General features: G+C 41.6%; 1 protein-coding gene across 6 annotated transcripts in view; it reads right to left on the reverse strand.

The window, feature by feature from the left end:
• TMEM245 (transmembrane protein 245) overlaps positions 1-21639 on the reverse strand; it is a 719080-nt gene that overhangs the window by 445987 nt on the left and 251454 nt on the right. For all 6 annotated transcript variants that reach the window (XR_006390012.1, XM_044293864.1, XM_044293863.1 and 3 more), the window contains exons 7-9: positions 11041-11145; positions 9139-9221; positions 8437-8527 (exon numbers count right to left, since the gene is read on the reverse strand). Coding sequence is in view for 5 of the 6 variants with exons in the window: in XM_044293864.1 (XP_044149799.1) it covers positions 8437-8527; positions 9139-9221; positions 11041-11145 (279 nt within the window). In the remaining variant the exon portion in view is untranslated. The remainder of the gene's footprint in view (positions 1-8436; positions 8528-9138; positions 9222-11040; positions 11146-21639) is intronic.

Genomic DNA, 21639 nt, shown 5'->3' on the forward strand with positions numbered 1-21639 from the left:
ATATGATGCGAGAGACAGCACAAACTCATTCAGCACTTGGTCAAGGTATAGTGCACAATTTTGTGTGATAGAATTCACGCCAGATACTATTGGGCGGCCTTTTAAAAGGGTCATCCATTTGTAGACCTTGGGAAGCCCGTAAAAAGTTGCAATTTGTGGTGTGCCGGGTAACAAAGTGGTATTCTGACTTGCCGATGACCCTTCTCTCCATTCCTGCCTTCAGGATTTGCTGGAGTTCTACTAGATACAAATCAGTGGGGTCACCCGGCAAGGAGATCTAAACAATTATTTTTTTATACATATCATGATTCAAAATTACTAGGATTCCACCCTTATCCGAGGGCTTGATAACAATGGAATAGTCTTTTTCCAGTGTCCTCAAGGCCTCGGATTCTCCTCTAGTCAAGTTTGTAGGCTATGAGGGGGAGATCTTCAGTTGCTCCAGTTCAGAGGTTACCAACTGTTGAAAGAAGTCAACATATTTGCAGTAAGATAGTGAGGGCATTTTTGTACTTTTTAGGCAAGTTTTTGTGAAAGGGCCCTCTCCTGCTTTTCTTGAGCCCTACTCCCATAAATCCATCAGGGTTGCAAGATCTGCTAGGTCACTTTCTTGTATCCCTAGTCTGTCATATGATTGTTGATCTGTTATATCAAAGTACTTCCTCCAAAAAAGGTTGAGGTCTTTGAGCCAAGTGAAAGTCTTAAACTCGGTTGTAGGGACAAATGATAGTCCTTTATTCAATACCGAGATTTCCAGGGCATTTAAGTTACGTGCAGAGAGGTTTATGACCTGCAGGAATATGTAAAAAACTAATAAAATGTAAACAGAATGTAAAAGTAAATTCCCCATTAAAAGTGCCCTGTCTGACCCAGGAAGAATAACAGCAGCAACTTTTAAGATTAAAATAGACAAATCGCCAGGACCAGATGGCATAGACCCCGTATTCTAAGAGAGTTAAGTAATGCCATAGCCAGACCCTTATTTTTGATATTTACAAACTCTATACTGACAGGGAGTGATCCACAGGATAGGCACATAGCAAATGTGGTGCCAATATTCAAACAGGGTGCAAAAATGCACCCCACAAACTATAGGCCGGTAAGTTTAATTTCTGTTGTGGGTAAACTGTTTGAAGGTTTTCTAAGAGATGCTTTCTTGTAGGATCTCAATGAAAACAAGCAAATAACATCATATCAGCATGGCTTCATGAGGGATCGGTCATGTCAAACTAATTTAATCAGTTTCTATGAGGAGGTAAGTTCTAGACTTGACAGCGGTGACTCAATGGATGTCGTATATCTGGACTTCTCCAAAGCATTTGACACTGTACCACATAAAAGGTTAGTATATAAAATGAGAATGCTCGGACTGAGAGAAAACTTCTGTATGTGGGTAAGTAAACTGGCTCAATGATAGAAAACAGAGGGTAGTTATTAACGGTACACACTCAGATTGCGTCACTGTCACTAGCGGGTCAGATTGGGTCACTGTCACTAAGGGGTTAAAAATTCGGCCCTATTCGCTTCAAAATATTTACTAAATATTTCCAAAATTGTAAAACACTGGGTTACACTGACATGGAAAATGACCTAGGAATTTTAATAAACAGCAAACTAAGCAGTAAAAAACAGTGTCAGGCAGCTGCTGCCAAGGCCAATAAGAAAATGGGTTGCATCAAAGGGGCATAGATGCCCGTGATGAGAACATAGTCCTACCACTTTACAAATCACTAGTCAGACCACACATGGAGTATTGTGTACAGTTCTGGGCTCCTGTGAACAAAACAGACATAGCAGAGCTGGAAAGGGTTCAGAGGAGGGCAACTAAAGTATGATTATCAACATTAGGGTAATCCACTTTAGAAAAAAGACGACTGAGGGGAGATCTAATTACTATATATAAATATATCAGGGGGCAGTACAGAGATCTCTCCTATCATCTATTTATCCCCAGGACTGTGACGAGGGGACACCCTCTGCGTCTGGAGGAAAGAAGGTTTGTACACAAACATAGAAGAGGATTCTTTACGGTAAGAGCAGTGAGACTATGGAACTCTCTGCCTGAGGAGGTGGTTATGGTGAGTACAATAAAATTCAAGAGGGGCTTGGATGAATTTCTGGAGTGTAATATTATTACAGGCTATAGCTACTCGAAAGGGGTTGTTAATCCAGGGAGTTATTCTGATTGCTTATTGGAGTCGGGAAGGAATTTTTTCCCCCTTAACCGCCTCCCGACCGCTGAACGCACGGATGCGTCCGGGAGGCGGTCGATTCATTCCTCATGGACGCATCCGTGCGTCATCTCGCGAGATTTCGGACTGAGCCGGCCCGCGCATGCACATCGCAGGCCGGCAAATGAACGAGAACATTTTCGTCACCAGCCTGCCAGCCAATGATCGTGGCTGGTGGGCTGGCGATTTTTAAAATGTCGAATCAGAAGCCATCTAACACATCATATTAGTAAATATGATGTGTTAAATGGCTTCCCTGCTCCTCTGCTGGTCCTTTTGGTCGGTTGGTTCCAGCAGAGGAGCAGGCTTCACAGTGAGTACACCAAACACTACACTTCAGCCCCAGATCACCCCCCTGCACCCAAATTAACCCCTTGATCACCCCTTCTTGCCCCTGTCAATCATTAGTGAAAGGGAAAAAAGTGATCAGTGTAAACTGTCACTTTTTCTTTTTCACCGGTATTGACTTTTCGGTATTAGGATAGTTTAGGCCCCTTGGTTAGGTAGTTTAGCGATCAGTTAGCGGCCAGCCCACCGCACCGCAGTCACTTATTCGCTGATTAGCGTATCGCTAATCAGCATTTGTACTTTTATAGCATCTGTAAGTCATCAAAACTGATCACAGTCAGATCTATAATAGTATTAGTATCACCTTAGTTCGCCCTCCACCCAAAACGCTGTGTTTTCCCGATCAGGCCTGATCGGTCACCCACACGTGCGTTCACCCACGCCCGCCCCGCCGCAGTGACAAAAAAATTATTTTTTTTGATCACTGCACATTCAATTCACAAGCGCTGCGGCGATAAAAAAAATCAGTTATGATATTTTTTATCAACCGCAGCGGCCTCCGGTACTTTGCTAGCCTCCCATTTGTAAGACAGGCTTGCTTTTTTTCTTGGGTAGTCTCAGGGAATACCCCTAAATTTAGTTGCCCAAATGTCAAACAGGGGGTATTCTTCTGAAGAGGCCTACACCCAGTCGGATGAGGAATGGGAACCCTCATCTGATGAATCTAGCGGGTCAGAATATGAACCTGTAGAAAGCAGTGGCAGTCTGACTCAAAGTTCGGACGAGGAGGTTGAGGTCCCTGATAGCACCAGGCGTACCCAGCCCTGTGTCGCTAGACCACAGGTTGCGCAGGATCCGCTTCAAGGGCAGCAGAGTGGGGCTGGCGCTGTCGGATTACGTGGTGAGGCATACACCAGCAGCGCAGCCCATCCTGGACCTAGTACCAGCACTGCCGTACAACATGGTGAAGTGGTGAGCACCAGAAGGGCAGTTGTAGCTGGTACGGTGGCACGTGCAGTAGTTACCCCGTCGCAGCCACCGCACAGACAGGCCCGTAGAGCCCCTAGAATCCCTGAGGTGCTGGCAAACCCTTTTTGGCAGTCCCCAACTTCAGCCGCACCTGTAGTTCCCCCTTTCACCACCCAGTCTGGAGTTCGGGTTGAGACAGCTCAGATCGGTTCGACCCAGGGATTTTTTGAGCTGTTCTTAACTGCTGAGCTCTGGGACTTAGTTATGGCAGAAACAAATCGGTATGCCACACAATTTATAACCGCCAACCCGGGAAGTTTTTATGCTCAGCCTTTCCAATGGAAACCAGTCCAAGTTTCCGAAATTAAAATTTTTCTGGGCCTTCTCCTCAACATGGGTCTAACTAAAAAGCATGAATTGCGGTCATATTGGTCCACGAACCCAATTCATCACATGCCCATGTTCTCTGCTGCCATGACCAGGACATGATTTGAGACCATCCTGCGTTTCCTGCACTTTAACGACAACACCACTTCCCGATCCAGAGGCCACCCAGCTTTTGACTGGCTCCAAAAAATTTGGCCCCTCATAGACCACTTCAACCAGAAATTTGCAGATTTGTGTACCCCAGAGCAAAACATCTGCGTAGACGAGTCCCTAATACATTTTACCGGGCACCTTGGCTTCAAACAATACATCCCAAGCAAGCGTGCCCGGTATGGGGTCAAATTGTATAAGCTCTGTGAAAGGGCCACAGGCTATACACACAAATTTTGTGTCTATGAGGGAAAAGATCAGACCCTGGAGCCGGTTGGTTGCCCTGACTACCTGGGGAGCAGTGGGAAGACAGTCTGGGACTTGGTGTCACCCTTATTTGGCAAGGGGTACCATCTTTATGTGGACAATTTCTACACAATTGTGGCCCTCTTCAGGCATTTGTTTCTAGAAAAGATTGGCTGCTGTGGCACCGCGCGAACTAGTCGCGCGGGCTTCCCCCAACAGCTCGTTACCACCCGTCTTGCAAGGGGGGAGAGGGCTGCCTTGTGTAACCAAGAACTGCTCGCGGTGAAATGGAGAGACAAGCGTGACGTTTACATGCTATCCTCCATTCACGCAGACACGACAATCCAAATTGAGCGAGCAACCCGTGTCATTAAAAAGCCCCTCTCAGTCCACGACTATAACCTTCACATGGGAGGGGAGGACTTCAATGACCAGATGTTGTCTGTATATTTAATTCAATTGGCTCTGTATAATAGTTTTGTTCTCTACAGTAAGGCTGGGAGAACACGATCCTTCCTCAAATTTCAGGAAGAGATCATCGAGAACCTCCTATACCCAGGAGGTTCCGTGGCCCCATCCACCAGTGTAGTTAGCCGTCTACACGAGAGACATTTCCCCAATGTCATTTCTGGTACCTCAACCCAACCGTCACCCCGAAAAAAAATGTTGTGTCTGTAGCAGGAGTGGAATAAGGCGTGACACCTGCTATTTCTGTCCTGAATGCCCTGATCACCCTGCACTATGCTTAGGGGAGTGTTTCCGGAAGTACCACACACAGGTACACCTAGCATAGGGATCACATCTCACCAGGACAGGCACACGGGGCTATTAGGGCCCATTTACACACACAGCTGCTGCAAACCTCTCCTTTCACCTGGGACAAAGTGCATAACGCACTTCGCTACATCTTTGGGCGATTTGCGCTTTGCACATTGTCCCATGGGGAAGGAAAGGTTTGTCCTATAAAGGTAAAAAAAAAAAAAATTAAAAAAAAATCACCAGTAAGCAAAAAGGTTAACATTCAGTTCAAAAAGTTAAAGTTTATATGTTCTGTTCAAAAGTTATTATAAAGTTAATAAAATTATTGCGTTGCGGCCTGTTTTTTTCTTTTTTTTTTTTTTTTTTTTTTTTTACTTTCCAGGTGGACCAACCGATCGACTAGCTGCAGCACTGATGTGCATTCTGACAGAAGCATTACGCTGCTGTCAGATTACACACAAGTCGGTGTATTTTATTTATACCACATATGTGACACTTTTTTGCAGCCTAGATGCGCAAAGGTGCCCAAATTCCTTTTAGGAGGGCATTTTTAGACATTTGGATCCCAGACTTCTTCTCACTCTTTAGGGCCCCTAAAAAGCCAGGGCAGTATAAATACCCCACATGTGACCCCACTTTGGAAAGAATACACCCCAAGGTATTCAATGAGGGGCCTGGTGAGTTCATAGAATTTTTTTTTTTTGTGCATAAGTTAGCGGAAATTGATTTTATTTTTGTTTTTTCTCACAAAGTCTCACTTTCCGCTAACTTGGGACAAAAATTTCAATCTTTCATGGACTCAATATGCCCCTCAGCGAATACCTTGAGGTGTCTTCGTTCCAAAATGGGGTCATTTGTGGGGTGTTTGTACTGCCCTGGCATTTGAGGGTCTCCGCAATCATTACATGTATGGCCAGCATTAGGCGTTTCTGCTATTCTCCTTATATTGAGCATACAGGTAATGAGATTTTTTTTTTCGTTCAGCCTCTGCGCTGAAAGAAAACAAATGAACGGCACAGATTTCTTCATTCACATCAATCAATGTGGATGAAAAAATCTCTGTCAAAAAAAAAAGGAGGGGAAAGGCGTCTGCTAGGAGCTCCGCCCAACATCCATACCCACTTAGCTCGTATACCCTGGCAAACCAGATTTCTCCATTCACATCAATCGATGTGAATGAATAAATCATTGCCGGGAATTATATATTTTTTTCATATACAAAGTGTTTGCCAAAGCATAGGAACACCGCCACCTCCTTAGCTCCTATGCCTTGGCAAACGTATCTTTTACCGCAGAGGAGAAATCTTGTCTTGCAGCGCCGAATACACCGACTTGCGTGTAATCTGACAGCAGCGAAATGCTTCTGTCAGAATGCACATCAGCAGTGCTGCAGCTAGTCGATCGGTTGGTCCACCTGGAAGGTAAAAAAAGAAAAAAGAAAAAAAAACAGGCCGCAACGCAACAATTTTATTAACTTTTGAACAGAACATATAAACTTTAACTTTTTGAACTAAACATTAACCTTTTTGCGTACTGGTGATTTTTGTTTTTGTTTTTTACCTTTATAGGACAAACCTCTCCTTCCCCATGGGACAATGTGCAACCTTCCCCATGGGACAATGTGCAAAGCGCAAATCGGCCAAAGATGTGGCGAAGTACATTATGCACTTTATCCCAGGTGAAAGGAGAGGTTTGCAGCAGTTGCATGTGAATGGGCCCTAATAGCCCTGTGTGCCTGTCCTGGTGAGATGTGATCCCTATGCTAAGTGTACCTGTGTGTGGTACTTCCGGAAACACTCTCCAAAGCATAGGGCAGGGTGGTCAGGACAGAAATAGCGGGTGTCACGCCTTATTCCACTCCTGCTACAGACACGTCTGATATTTTCCCTCATAGACACAAAATTTGTGGGTATAGCCTGTGGCCCTTTCACAGAGCTTATACAATTTGACCCCATACCGGGCACGCTTGCTTGGGATGTATTGTTTGAAGCCAAGGCGCCCGGTAAAATGTATTAGGGACTCGTCTACGCAGATGTTTTGCTCTGGGGTAAACAAATCTACAAATTTCTGGTTGAAATGGTCTATGAGGGGCCGAAATTTGTGGAGCCGGTCAAAAGCTGGGTGGCCTCTGGGACGAGAGGTGCTATTGTCACTAAAGTGCAGGAAACACAGGATGGCCTCAAATCGTGCCCTGGACATAGCAGCAGAGAACATGGGCGTGTGATGAATTGGGTTCGTGGACCAATATGACCGCAATTCATGCTTTTTGGTTAGACCCATGTTGAGGAGAAGGCCCAGAAAAATTTTAAGTTTGGAAACTTGGACTGGTTTCCACCGGAAAGGCTGGGCATAATAGCTTCCCGGGTTGGCGGATATAAATTGAGTGGCATACCGGTTTGTTTCTGCCACGACTAAGTCCAAGAGCTCCGCAGTCAAGAACAGCTCAAAAAATCCCAGGGCCGAACCGATCTGAGCAGTCTCAACCCAAACTCCAGACTGGGCAGTGAAAGGGGGAACTACAGGTGCGGCTGCACGTGCCACCGTACCAGCTTCAACTGCCATTCTGGTGCTCACCACTTCACCATGTTCTACGGCAGTGCTGGTACTAGGTCCAGGGAGGGCTGCGCTGCTGGTGTATGCCTCATCACGTAATCCGACAGTGCCAGCCCCACTCTGCTGCTCTTGAAGCGGATCCTGCGCAACCTGTGGTCTAGCGACACAGGGCCGGGTACGCCTGGTGCTATCAGGGACCTCAACCTCCTCGTCCAAACTTTGGGTCAGAGAGCCACTGCTTTCTACAGGTTCATATTCTGACCCGCTAGATTCATCAGATGAGGGTTCCCATTCCTCATCCGACTGGGTCAGAAGCCTGTAGGCCTCTTCAGAAGAATACCCCCTGTTTGACATTTGGGCAACTAAATTTAGGGGTATTCCCTGAGACTACCCAAGAAAAAAAAAGCAAGCCTGTCTTACAAATGGGAGGCTAGCGAAGTACCGGAGGCCGCTGCGGTTGATAAAAAAAATATCAAAACTGATTTTTTTTTTTTTATCGCCGCAGCGCGTGTAAAGTGATTGTGCACTGATCCAAAAAAAAATATTGTTTTGTCACTGCGGCGGGGCGGGCGTGGACGAATGCACGTGTGGGTGACCGATCAGGCAAACACTGCGTTTTTGGGTGGAGGGTGAGCTAAGATGACACTAATACTATTATAGATCTGACCGTGATCAGTTTTGATCACTTCCAGATACTATAAAAGTACAAAAGCTGATTAGCGATATGCTAATCAGCGAATAAGTGACTGCGGTGCGGTAGGCTGGGCGGTAACTGATCCCTAAACTACCTAATGAATTAATCAATCTAAGTCAGCTGTAGTTGTTGCTATTTAAGAAAACTTGTGGCATTTACCTTATTGGTGATCCACTCTCTGCCATATTGATAGACATTGTTAGCAGCAGAGTTAAGAGCCTTTTGGATAACTTGTGCTTCAGGCAGCCAGCTACATTCCAAAGGAAAAAATGTCAAGTTATAAGTGAAATCAAACCAATAATTAATACGCAAAACAATTGTATCAACTGGCACATATTTTGTTCATTTCTCTTGTGATGTTGAGCAAAACTTTTGTACATTTTAATAATCCTGTTTAAAAATTCATTGCCTACCAAAATAACTGCATCTGGCAATGTTTCACCCCTTTAATTTCTGTGTGTGCATATATAACCACACTTGTAAGACTGTTTTATCTGCAACTGAGAAAATTGACGGTCCGTGGGTGAAACGCATTGTGCTTGTATTCTATTTTTCTGATACCAAAAAAATTGTTATTTTACCCTAGAAAGGCAGGATCTCAAATCTGTTATTTTTTATCTACACTACTTCATACATCTCTATGAGACTGCCTCCTTGGGAAGCGACCCCTACTCCATTTCAGAGGGCCCCATATGGGACGGTGCCCCCGTTCTCATAATCCTTAGGGGTACCATAAGGTTTGACCGCCTTCCCTGATCTAATAGTTATCCACTATCCTGGATATAACCAGAATACACCTTTACTAAATTATTGCACTCAATTATTAATGTATATACTGTTGTGTAGCTATGAGCGACTTACTTTGCCCATTCCGGATGATTAGAAACAGTTTCATTAATTAGATTGCTGGTAACTTTAATTATATGCACGCTTTCCTCATGAACCTGGAGAGAAACATTAGAAATAAAATAAAAATATAATAAAATGTTTCTATGATTGACTTCAGAAACAGCATATTCACATGCTTTGTTACACTGTCCAACATGTTTAACCTCAGCGTATACAAGGTACTGACACTAACAATGGTTTTGCTAAAACCGTTAACCCCTTCAGGACCCTGACATTTTTCACCTTAAGGACCAGGCTGTTTTTTGAAAATCACTTTATGTTGTAATAACTTTGGAGCACTTTTAGTTATCCAAGCCATTCTGAGAGTGTTTTCACATTACACAACTTAACGATAGTGGTAAATTTGAGCAAATAAGTTAGAAACCTGATGTTAACAGCTGTAAGGTACTGCTGGTGGTTTATGGTCCATTTTGGTGCTGACAGGTTCCCTTTAAATCTAGTGGACATCGGCGCAGGCGCACTGAGGGAGTGCTGAGGAGGCGAGCCTCCTTATCTCAGAGCGCCTGCGCCGAATCAACACAGGCTCGCGATTTTTGAAATGCTGACAGGGCCAGCCGGAGGAGGAGATCGCGGGTGGCCCTGTCAATCAACAAGAGGAGGGGGTGTTTTTTTGCGGCTGCTACCAGCAAGTAGATGCCCTACTTGCTGGTAGACAGGTAATTTGCATATCTTAAAAGTATGTTTTTTAACATATCTACAGAACGAAAATGATTAATAACATAATGTATAGCAATATCACAGGATAGGGATTATAAGTACCCCCCCCCCCCCCCCAAAAAAAAATAATGAGTTTAGTGGGGTGACGGAAGCCCTTTAAGAAATACTTATATAGACCAGGCACTACTGGACGCGGCAATACCAAATATGTTTATTTTTTATAAGATGGGGAAAGGGGTGCGATTTCTTTTTCCATTTATGTTTTTATGGGGGGGGGGTTTCAGAAAATTTGATCATTAGCTTGCTTACACCATAGAGTGCAGTGGTTTACCATTGCAAACTAAGGCAAAATTACAATTTTCCTTTTGACAGGAACCTAACTATGGCAGGCCTGAGAGCCTTCACAAGAGCCAGGCTTCCATAGCTACCCAACGGCTCAAACAATGTTGTCGCAGGGGATCTTTCTATGACCAGAAACATCTTGCTCCTGCTAAATGAGTTAAAAATTAACCCTGGCATCTAACATTTGCCATACATGTTAATTTGAATAGAAATGAGCTGTCAAAGAATAAAAATATTTAAAAAAAAACGCTTTCAAGCATTTGACTGCAAAAGTAGACCTTCCTATTAAGAGCATATTTACACAGCCACATTTTTATTTCATGAGCTGTTTAAAAAAAGGACAGCACTTGTACCCATACAACTCAATGGGGTATTCAAATATCCATATATTAGATTCATGTACCTGATTTGAGAAAACTCAATATATATCCTATATGGTCCGTTTCTGTTTCAGAGTAGAAAACTTTATGTATGCAAGTAAGAAAAAATGGAATGCAAATGTTTTTGCATACAAAAAATTAGGCACGGCTGTATGAATAAGCTCTTATTTGGAAAACATCAAATTCTTTATGAATATTTTTTTGATACAAACTTAATCATATCACATTTGAAACAGCAGCTTGTTTGTTTCTGCTCACTCATTACCTATCTTGAATATAAATTTTTAAGTTATACCTTGAAAAAAAAAAAAGAAAAAAGTTGTATGACCACAGTTATAGTGTGAAGTTAGTGTGTTTTATAATTACTGTAACATTCATTGGATTTCAGCTGGAACAGTGTCAATTGGTCTTTAGTAATTTTACTTCTGGGACTTTCTTTACCATAATAATTTATTATTTAATAATTTAAAATTACCTTTGCTGTTAAGAGTAAGGCTAAAAGTAGAGTGCTGATGACAAGCAGGAATATAATGAATATGCTTATTATTTTGTCAAGAGTTTTCTCCAACCAAACAATCATCTGCAGAAATTAGGAAAAAAAACAGATTCTGAAATATTACATTAATTCCTTCTCCGCACTACTGAAATGCAAGTGGTGTAAACACATTCTAAAACTACAGTATGCACAGAAAAGCTGACCAATATCTAAAATGTCTGGTGAGCAACAACATTAAGTAGAAGGAAACATTGCAGATAAATAATTACAGTCCAGGTGTTCATAAAGTTAGTAAATTAACATGTACATTGCACACAAAGTTTATAAAGCTATGTTCTATATGCAACCTACATATCCTACGTGCCCTTCCTTACTATTTCTCTTGGCACAACATATCCTGAAAGACGAGGCATGAGATGACCAGCCTTTTAAAAAAAAACATGATTTTGAAATCCTGCGTTATGAGATGTTTATCCGGTATGGGTTTGCATGGGAAGGGATTAGCTAGCATGTCACAATATTGTATTAAAGTGGATTTATGATAAAACGGGAGTCCTTAAAGGGGGTTTCCAGGATTACTATGTTTTTTAACAAAAAAATTTTTTTTAAAAAGTACTACAAATCACACTGTATACCTATAGGAATGCATGCATATAGTTTGCCTCCAATATACATTTTCATCAACAATATGAACTCATTGCTAATAAATTTTCCCAGGACATTATGTTACTCAACTTGGAATTCCTATAAAGGGATCTGGCTAATATAATACAAAAAGACAAGCTTTTGAAGGCACGGTAAAATCTTACATTTTCACTCAGGAATTTGAGGATTACCTGACAAAATTCAAACTGTAATTTTTTTAAAAAAAATCTAAAAACTGAAATACACAATTCAAAAAGGAGAAAATGGCAAAGGGACTCATTGGACTATGCTTCCGAGAATGCATATAATTGAATTGGAAATCAATATCCACAACCTCCGGTTATAAAGGTTGATAACATTTCTAACATGACGTGTCACTTTGTAAGAACTTAGAATGGCTTTGATAAGTAAAAGTGTTTCAGAGACTGTTTTCTTATGACACATCGTACAATTTTGTGAGCGATTGTATTATATAGGGTCTAATTTTTTTTCGGGATGAGATGGCGGTTTGATTGGTACCAGTTTGGGGTACATACGATTTTTTTTTATTGCTTTGTATTACATTTTTTGTGAGGCAAGGTGACCAAGAAAATGGCAGTTTTGGCACAGTTTTTATTTAAATTATTAAATTATTTTTTTAAGGCATTATATTGTCACGAACAGTGTGTTGGTGGGAGGGGAACTCCACACTGAACACAGGAGGAAAGGGGAACAGTAACTGGGCCTGGAAACTAAGGAAGAAAAAGGTCACTTCCTAGACAACCCTAATCCGGCCCCTGACTACCTATCAAGATATAGTTACATAGTTAATACGGTTGAAAAAAGACAAACGCCCATCAAGTTCAACCAAGGGATAGGTGGGGACGCGAATTCCAGAAGGAAATGAGAATAGATGAATAGACATTGAAGGTAGGAATATTCATATGCAATATACCTAGGCCCTGATTTCCCTACAAGGCCCTGGAATAAGTTTAGGACCAGAGACAACTCATTCCTTTCCAGATGGATGAATGGAAGTCTCTGTCTCAGATACAGCAACAGGGAATAAAACAAATACAAACAAACACGACACTTAACTTCTGTAGAGATGGAAGAATGGGAACACCAGAGATGACCTCCCACCAGCTCAGCCAAACCCAAATGAAGCTATCTACCGTATAGTCAGAAGGGTGGGGTCAGACTATAAAGGGTAGAAGTGATGACCACTGAGCAACAGCTGAGAAAAAGGAAGTGGTAACCATATCAACACTGAAAAATGAGGGTGTTAGATTCCTCCACGCTCAGCCAATCTCCTTGATTTCCTGACATCAGTCACCTAAGGGACCGTGACAGATATTTTTATAGAGCTGATCGATACAGATGCAGCAATACCTAATATGTCTATTTTTCTTTTTTTCCCCCTATTTAACAATTAGATGACTTAATTATGGGGAAAAGGGTGCTTTTTTTATTACTTGGAACTTTTATTTTTTTATTATGTAAAATACTTTTCACAGTTTTTTTTGTCCCACTTTGGGACTTCAACTTTTGGGCGTCTAACTTCCCTCTACAAGGCATTACAATACATGTTTATTGTAATGCATTAGTTGTCAGTGTATTACAAGGGTAATACACTGACAGCCTTCTTGCCTATGAGACCCTGTGGGTCTAACAAGCTTCCGTAGAAGGAAGCCCTGATGTCTGTCGAAGGCATGGGATTCCTTCACAGCCATCGGATCCCCCTCACTCAATTAATCCTATACAAGCCACGGTCATATAGAAGGTTAAAGCACACCAAAATTCATAGCTAATCCCTTTTGTTAACCCCTTCATGACATATGACGTAATAGTACGTCGTAGCGACAGGTGACTTGACGCAATTTGACGTACTATTACGTCAGGGTGATTGGGTGAGCAATGCTCCAGTGCCCGCTCAATCAGAGCGGGGGCCTGGCAGTCACTAATAGCCGGACCTCTGATGTTTCTGCTTTTACAGCGATCCCGGCAGATTGAACCCTTCTATGCCCCTTTCAGCGCTGACCACGACATAGATGGTGTTTGCGGCGGGTGAGGGATCCCATCGGGTCCCCACCCTGCGGTGATGGGGACCGATGGGTGAGAAGGAAGCCTCATGCCTTGCAGAGGCATCAGGACCTGCCTTCTACGAAAGACCCAGGCTGGGTCTGCTAGGCAACCTTTTAGCATATTATACAGATGTATTGTAATGCATTGGCGAGGGGATCAGACCACCAAAAGTTGAAGTTCCAGAGTGGGACAGAAATAAAGTTAAAAAAAAAACCACTAAGTAAAAAAAGTGTTTTTAATAAAAAATAAAGTTTCAATAAAAAAATGCCCCTTTCCCCTGATTTTATAATAAAAAAATAGAAAAAAAACACACATTAGGAATCGGAGCATCCGTAACGACCTGCTCTATAAATATCACATGATATACCCCGTCAGATAAACATCATAAAAAATAATTAAAAACTGTGCCAAAAAGCCACATCACAAAAAGTGCAACACCAAGCGATCAAAAACTCATATGCCCCCCAAAATGGTAAACAGTCACCCTCATCCCACATAAAATTAGTCCCTACATAAAACAATCTGCCAAAGAAAAAAAATAAGTCTTGGGCTCTAAGGCCCGCATATGGAGGAGGAAGCAGAACGGCGAAACGTACGTCGAGGAGGCAGCGCCCACATTTCCTGTCACTTTCTGGTATGATTATTCTCTTTTACTCCAGTAGTCTTTCCAGACATCTTATTATTATTTGGTCTTGGTATATGGCAAAAGAGAGTGTTGTTTGTTTCAAGCACAGTGATACATTTTCAGAGGGTGGATCTCCCTGTTATACTTAATTCAGTGTATAGTATGTCTACTATATCTCACTCTCTACCTAGTACCTTTACATTGACCTATTACTGTAAAGGTGCACTAATTCAGGTTAGGTGGCGCTTCTAATTGGATATCTTCACTATATGCCAACCACTATTATGGAATTGATATGATTACGATTTGTTTTTTTTAATTTGTGTCTTTTGAATAAACATTATACTTTTAATCTATGGGAAGTAAAATTACTCTTTTTTGTGTGGTATTTATATTATAATAATAATAGAGTATCCCAGTTACAGTGATTGTAGCAGAATTTGACCTATTGGTTATTAACTAAAAATAAAAAACTTAATATAGAGCAATCAAAAATCATATGTATCCCAAAATAATACCAATAAAACTGTCACCTTATATCGTAGTTCACAAAATGGGGTCACTTTTGGGGAATTTCTATTGTAGGGAAGCATCAAATGGGGCATAGTGTCTAAAAACCAGTCCAGCAAAATCTGCCTTCCAAAAGCCATACGGCGCTCCTTTTCATCTGCGCCCTGTGGTGCGACCATACAGCAGTTGACCACCACATGTGGGGTGTTTCTGTAAACTGCAGAATCAGGGTAAAAAATAGTGTTTTGTTTGGCTGTTAATCCTCGATGTGTTAAAAGTAAAAATTGATTAAAATGGAAAATCTGCCCAAAAAGTGAAATCGAGAAATGTTATCCCCATGTTCCTTTAATTCTTGTGGAACACCTAAAGGTTTAACAAAGTTTGTAAAATCAGTTTTGAATAACTTAAGGGGTGTAGCTTCTAAAATGGGGTAATTTATGGGTGGTTTCTACTAAGTAAGCACCACAAAGTGACTTCAGACGTGAACTGGTCCTTACAAAGTTGGTTTTGGAAATTGAAAGCCTTTCAATGTCCTGAAAAAATTAAATTTACAAAATGATGCCAACATAAAGTAGACATATGGGGAATGTTAAGTAATAAATATGAGTTATCAATTTCAGTTTTAAAAGCAAATAAATGGAAATTTAGAAAATTGTGAATTTTTCAAAATTTTGGGTAAATTTTAGATTTTTTTCCCATAAATAAATGTGAAATATATTGACTCAAATATATGACTGTAAACGTAAAAGTACAATGTGTCATGAGAAAATAATCTCAGAATGGCTTGGATAAGTAAAAGTGTTCTAAAGTTATTACCACATAAAGTGACATGCCATATTTGCAAAAAAAATGGCAGGAGGATGAAAACTGGCCAGGGTAGAAGGGGTAAACAAAAAGAAAAGCATACAGTAACCTTCAGTAAAGCAAAAAAACTGGGTGCGCCCCTGCAGAAGCTCTGTGCAAATGGCTCCTTACAGAAACAAAAAGAAATGGAGGCAGTGCCAATAAAGTAGTGGAGAGAAAAAATGTTCTTTTAATGCCTGTTGTGGCAGCCCAAAAACATGCTTTTTAATCCCTTCTGTTAGCTGTAGATCTACTGTGCATCAGTATTACAGGTAAGTGTTACAGTCAGGTCTAATTTATTGCCATGGACTATGCAGTGACCCAAGATTCAAGTAGTTGCCCCATGACATAGTGGAGAGAGCGGCAGCAGCGGCAGTAACAGTGACAACAGTGGCCCCATGAGTGGGGAGGGTGGCAGCCATGGCAGTCCCAGTGACAGTAGTGGCCCCATGACAAAGTGGGGATAGGGGCAGCAGCAGTGACAGCAAGGCTGTGATCACATCACTGTGTATTTTTCCATTCTTCTGACCCGTCATTATACAAAGTTTTGTTTTTATCGCGCCTGTTAAATGCAATGGTAATTATCAAGTGGGTACTACACTATATACACTTATGATCATCATGAGAAATATGATTTAATATCATGTAGCACCATTTTTTATATACTTTATGAAATGAAAGTTTGGAATATTTCTTCAAAAATCATATTTTAAAACTAACTGTGAATCATCGAATTGTAATTAATGTGGTTACATATATCTATCATAGAACAAAGTTAAAAACATCTTGCTGACATATTTCAGGTGACAACACCATTAATCATGGAATACAAGAAGGTACTTGCATAAATGTACATTTAGGCAAGCACCTTCTTGTATTCCATGCCAGGTTTTATTGCATTTCATTTTCCCAGCATGCTTTGAACACTGTTTTTAAACTTGCCATTTTTTTATATATCATGCTACGATTAAGGGTGCTTTCATCTGAAATGCGTCAGCAAGATGTTTTCAACTTTATGTTCTCAGATGAAAAGGTTTTTTTTTGTAATTTTTGGCGAGTGCTGAATATTGTATGCTACCTAATTGTGTAGCAATACACATACAACTTTCTCTGCACTTGAGGAGCACTGTAAATATCCAACATGTCCAATAACAAAGCTCCATACTTGCAGTTAATGGTAGGCGGCAAGTAAACAGCTTTGTTAGTTGTAAGAAGGCTGCAGCCGGCAGCTGACCGATCAATTTAGGTGGCCTGCTGGACCACTTAACACTGCCAGTGGTCTGAGGTGAACTCTGAGCAATGAGCTCTAGCGGATGTTATGCTGGGTGCCTGCTTGGGATTTATAAAAAAGCTAATTGGACATAATGTCCAAAAATGGGCTGGATAAAATTATTGGCACCCTTAACTTAATATTTGGTTGCACACCCTTTGGAAAAAAGTTACTGAAATCAGTCACTTCCTATAACCATCCATAAGCTTCTGACACCTATCACCCGGAATTTTGGAACACTCTTCCTTAGTAAACTGCTCCAGGTCTCTCGTATTCCTTTTCCCAACAGTAATTTTAAGATCTCTTCTCAGGTGTTCAATGGAATTTAGATCTGGACTCTCCAGCGCTTTGTTTCCATCCATTTCTGGGTGCTTTTTGACGTATGTTTGGGGTCATTGTCCTGCTGGAAGACCCAAGATCTCGGACGCAAACCAAGCTTTCTGACACTGGGCTCTACAGTGCGACCCAAAATCCGTTGGTAATCCTCATGATGCCTTGCAAACATTCAAGGCACCCAGTGCCAACAAAACAACCACAAAACATCAATGAACCTCCATCATATTTTACTGTAGGTACTGTGTTCTTTTCTTTGTAGGTCTCATTCCATTTTAGGTAAGCAGTAGAATGATGTGCTTTACCAAAAAGATCTATCTTGGTCTCATGTGTCTACAAGATGTTTTCCCAGAAGGATTTTGGCTTACTCAAGTTCATTTTTGCCAAATGTAGTCTTGCTTTTTTATGTCTATGTGTCAGCAGTGGGGTCCCTCCTGGGTCTCCTGCCATAGCGTTTCATTTCATTTAAATGTCGACGAATAGTTCTCGCTGACACTGATGCTCCCTGAGCCTGCAGGACAGCTTGAATATTTTTGGAACTTGTTTGGGGCTGCTTATCCACCATCCGGACTATCCTCTGTTGACACCTTTCATAAATTTTTCTCTTCCGTCCACGCCCAGGGAGATTATCTACAGTGCCATGGGTTGCAAACTTCTTGATACTGTTGCGCACTGTGGACAAAGGCAAATCGAGATCTCTGGAGATGGACTTGTAACCTTGAGATTGTTGATATTATTTCACAATTTTGGTTCTCTCCTCCTCTTTCTGATGTCTTTGCTTAGTGTGGCGCACACGGACACACAATGCAAAGACTAAGTGAACTTCTCTCCTTTTTATCTGCTTTCAAGTGTGATTTTTATATTGCCGACTCCTGTTACTTGCCCCAGGTGAGTTTAAAGGAGCATCACATGCTTGAAACAATCTTATTTATCCAGTTTGAAAGGGTGCCAATCATTTTGTCCAGCCCATTTTTGGAGTTTGGTGTGACATTATGTCCACTTTGCTTTTTTTCCTCCCTTTTTTGGTTTTGTTCTAATACACACAAAGCGAATAAACATGTGTATAGCAAAACATGTGTTACTGCAATACTTTTCTGTGAGAAATACTTCATTTTCTTGAAAAATTTCAGGGGGCCAACATTACGGCCATGACTGTATTTAAACAAAAACAAAATCCTGCAGTTTTTACACTAGCCACTATGTTTAATAATTGGCGCCACTTCTTAATTTATATAGACCACTTTATTGCAATTAACTCATTCTAATCCTGACTGTGATGATATCACCTCTGTGTATAGATAAGACAGGATACACCATTCACAATGGGCCATTGTCAAAGCTTAGGTATCTTTTCTTTCCTTGAACAATGACCTCTGCAAAGGTCACAAAGCATGCCAGATAAAGCCCTGTCAATATAACGCATTGGCTGACAATAAATATCAGAGGAATAACCAATCCATGAGGAGAGAAGAACTGCCTGCAGAGCTCAGAGACAGGAGGATCGTGTGGGGGCACAGATCTAGAGAAGGGTACAACAATTTCTGCTGCACTGAAAGTTCCCAAGAGTACTGTGGCCTCCATAATTCTTAAATGAATGAAGTTTAGAATAACCAGGACTCTTCCTAGAGCTGGTCGCCCCACCAAACTAATCAGGGAAGAAGGGCATTGGTGAAAGAAGCGACCAATAGCCACTCTCACCGAGCTCCAAAGATTCTGTACACAGATGAAAAACTTCAAGAAGCTCAACAATCACTGCAACACTCCACCAATCTGGGCTTTATGGCAGAGTGGCCAGAAGAAGCCTCTTCTCAATAAGACACATGAACGTTCACCTGCCTAACACAATGTATAATCTGTGAATGTCCTTGAGTGGCTCAGCCGCAGCCCTGACTTCAACCCACTGGAACATCCCTGGAGAGATCTAAAAATGGCTGTCCAACAACAGTAGCCATCTAAGGCTACTTTCACACTAGCATTCGGGGCTCCGCTTGTGAGTTCTGTTTAAAGGCTCTAACAAGCGGCCCTGAACACATTCGTACGGCCCCAATGCATTCTGAGTGGATGTGGATCCGCTCAGAATGCCTCAGTCTAGCACCGTTTGGCCTCCGCTTCGCTCAGCAGGCGGACACCCGAACGCTGCTTGCAGCGTTCGGGTGTCTGCCTGGCCGTGCGGAGCCAAACGGATCCGTCCAGACTTACAATGTAAGTCAATAGGGACGGGTCCGTTTGAAGTTGACACATTATGGCTCAATTTCAAACGGATCCGTCCCCCATTGACTTTCAATGTAAAGTCTGGACGGATCCGTCTGACTAACTTTCACACTTAGAATTTTTTCTGAAATATACTGCAGACGGATCCGTTCTGAACGGATCCCATCGTCTGCATTATAGGAGCGGATCCGTCTGTGCAGACACCAGACGGATCCGCTCCGAACGCAAGTGTGAAAGTAGCCTTACCTGACAGAGCATGAGATAATCTGCAGAGCAAAACAAATGTAATGGCTTTTGGGCCCTAAAATTTACCCCATTTTGGAAATCCAAAGAATTTGAGACTTGCATTGAGTGCTTTGATCCCTCATGTGTTTCAGAAAATTTAGAGACGCTTGGCCGTGAAAATGAGAATTTAACATTTTTGCAAGAAAATCTCACTTCGGTCCCAAGGATAAAATGCCCACAATTTGAGCACTTAACAACTTTTTCTTGAATATATCCACACCCCATTTAGGATCGTAAAGTGCTGTATGGGCACACAGCAGTGCTCAGAAGGGAAGGAATGCCAAATGTGACTGTTGGAGGGCAGATTTCACTGGAATACTTTTCTGGCACCCTGTTGCCAGAAACCCTGAGGTACCCAGTTAGTTGAAACCCCTAAAAATTTACCCCATTTGGAAACTGCTCCCCTGGAAGAATTTTTCAATGAGCATTCTGACCCCACAGGTGTTCTCCAGAAATGAATGTGTAGGTAGTAAATGGTGACAAATTAAAATTTCCATTTCTCTACAGATATGCCATTCCTGTGCCCAAAATGTGGTGCCCAGTTGGTGCCACTATGAAAAGTTAGACTGTAATTGTAGAAACACCCAAAATTTGCCCCTAAACTGTACTCTGAATATACGACAGGGCTCAGGAGTAACAGACCACTGTCTGCATTTAAGACCTAATTTTGTGATTTACATAGCACTGGCTGACATTTGTTGAAGCCCTGAAGTGAAAAAAACTTTTCATTTCCACAAGGGCTAATGGGAAAAATGCACCTCTCTAATTTTAAAAAAAACAAAACGTGTTGTTGGGTTGGAATCTCAACTCAGTATGATGCTATCAAAAACGAACGAATGACTATGGATTTACAAAAACATCGCACTAATATTGAAGTCACTAAATGACAAAAATGGTTTTGAGATGTGGAGGACTACACAAAAGGTGAAGTCTATAAGAAATTACAAACTGGACGACCAAAGAATCAACCAAGTAAACTAAAATCCAAACCTAGACATTCCAACACAAAAACCCATGCAGGAACAACAACTACAGAATCATCTGAGGATCTGAGTGACTGTAATCCTTTTTTAGGACAAAGACGGAATCTACATCTAGGAGACCAAAGCGACAAAGGAGGGGAGGACTCAAACACAGACAGTGGAGGAAACACTATAATGACCAGATCAAATAAACCACCTTTGGCAGCAAACCGGATGGGACAACTGGGACTACAGAAAGACTCTCTCCAAACCAAACCATGATGGACACTCTGGTGGTAAATATCTCTTAACAATCCTTTTCATATATAGAACATTCTCTTCTCAATAAGGGACTTTTCTACTGTCCTACCACACAGATTGATTGGTTTAACTGTGAGATAGACCTGTTTGCATTTTTTAGTCGCTTAAGGGTCCATTCACACGTCTGTTGAATAGGTCCGCATCCGTTCCGCATCATGGACACGGAGAAATATGAACAGGAGATTCTACGCCAACTCGATGAAACATCAGTATACAGTCAGATTGACCATGATCCAGAGTTTTAGATTATGCACCAAATTAAACTATTGGTTGATGACGCATATGCTGATATCATTGATGGCACTTTACATGACTTTCTTATTGCCACACACTAGATGACTCCGCTTTTTTACATCTTGCCAAAGATTCATAAGGACAGGGATAATTCTACCGGATGACCCATTGTCGCAGGCAGTATCTCACCACTAGCCATCTTTTTAGATAGAGTTCTCCAGAACTTTGCTATTTCATTTGTGATAGACACTTCACATTTTTTGCTTAAAATACAT

Source organism: Bufo gargarizans, chromosome 5, assembly GCF_014858855.1.
Source record: "Bufo gargarizans isolate SCDJY-AF-19 chromosome 5, ASM1485885v1, whole genome shotgun sequence".
Lineage (NCBI taxonomy): Eukaryota > Metazoa > Chordata > Amphibia > Anura > Bufonidae > Bufo > Bufo gargarizans.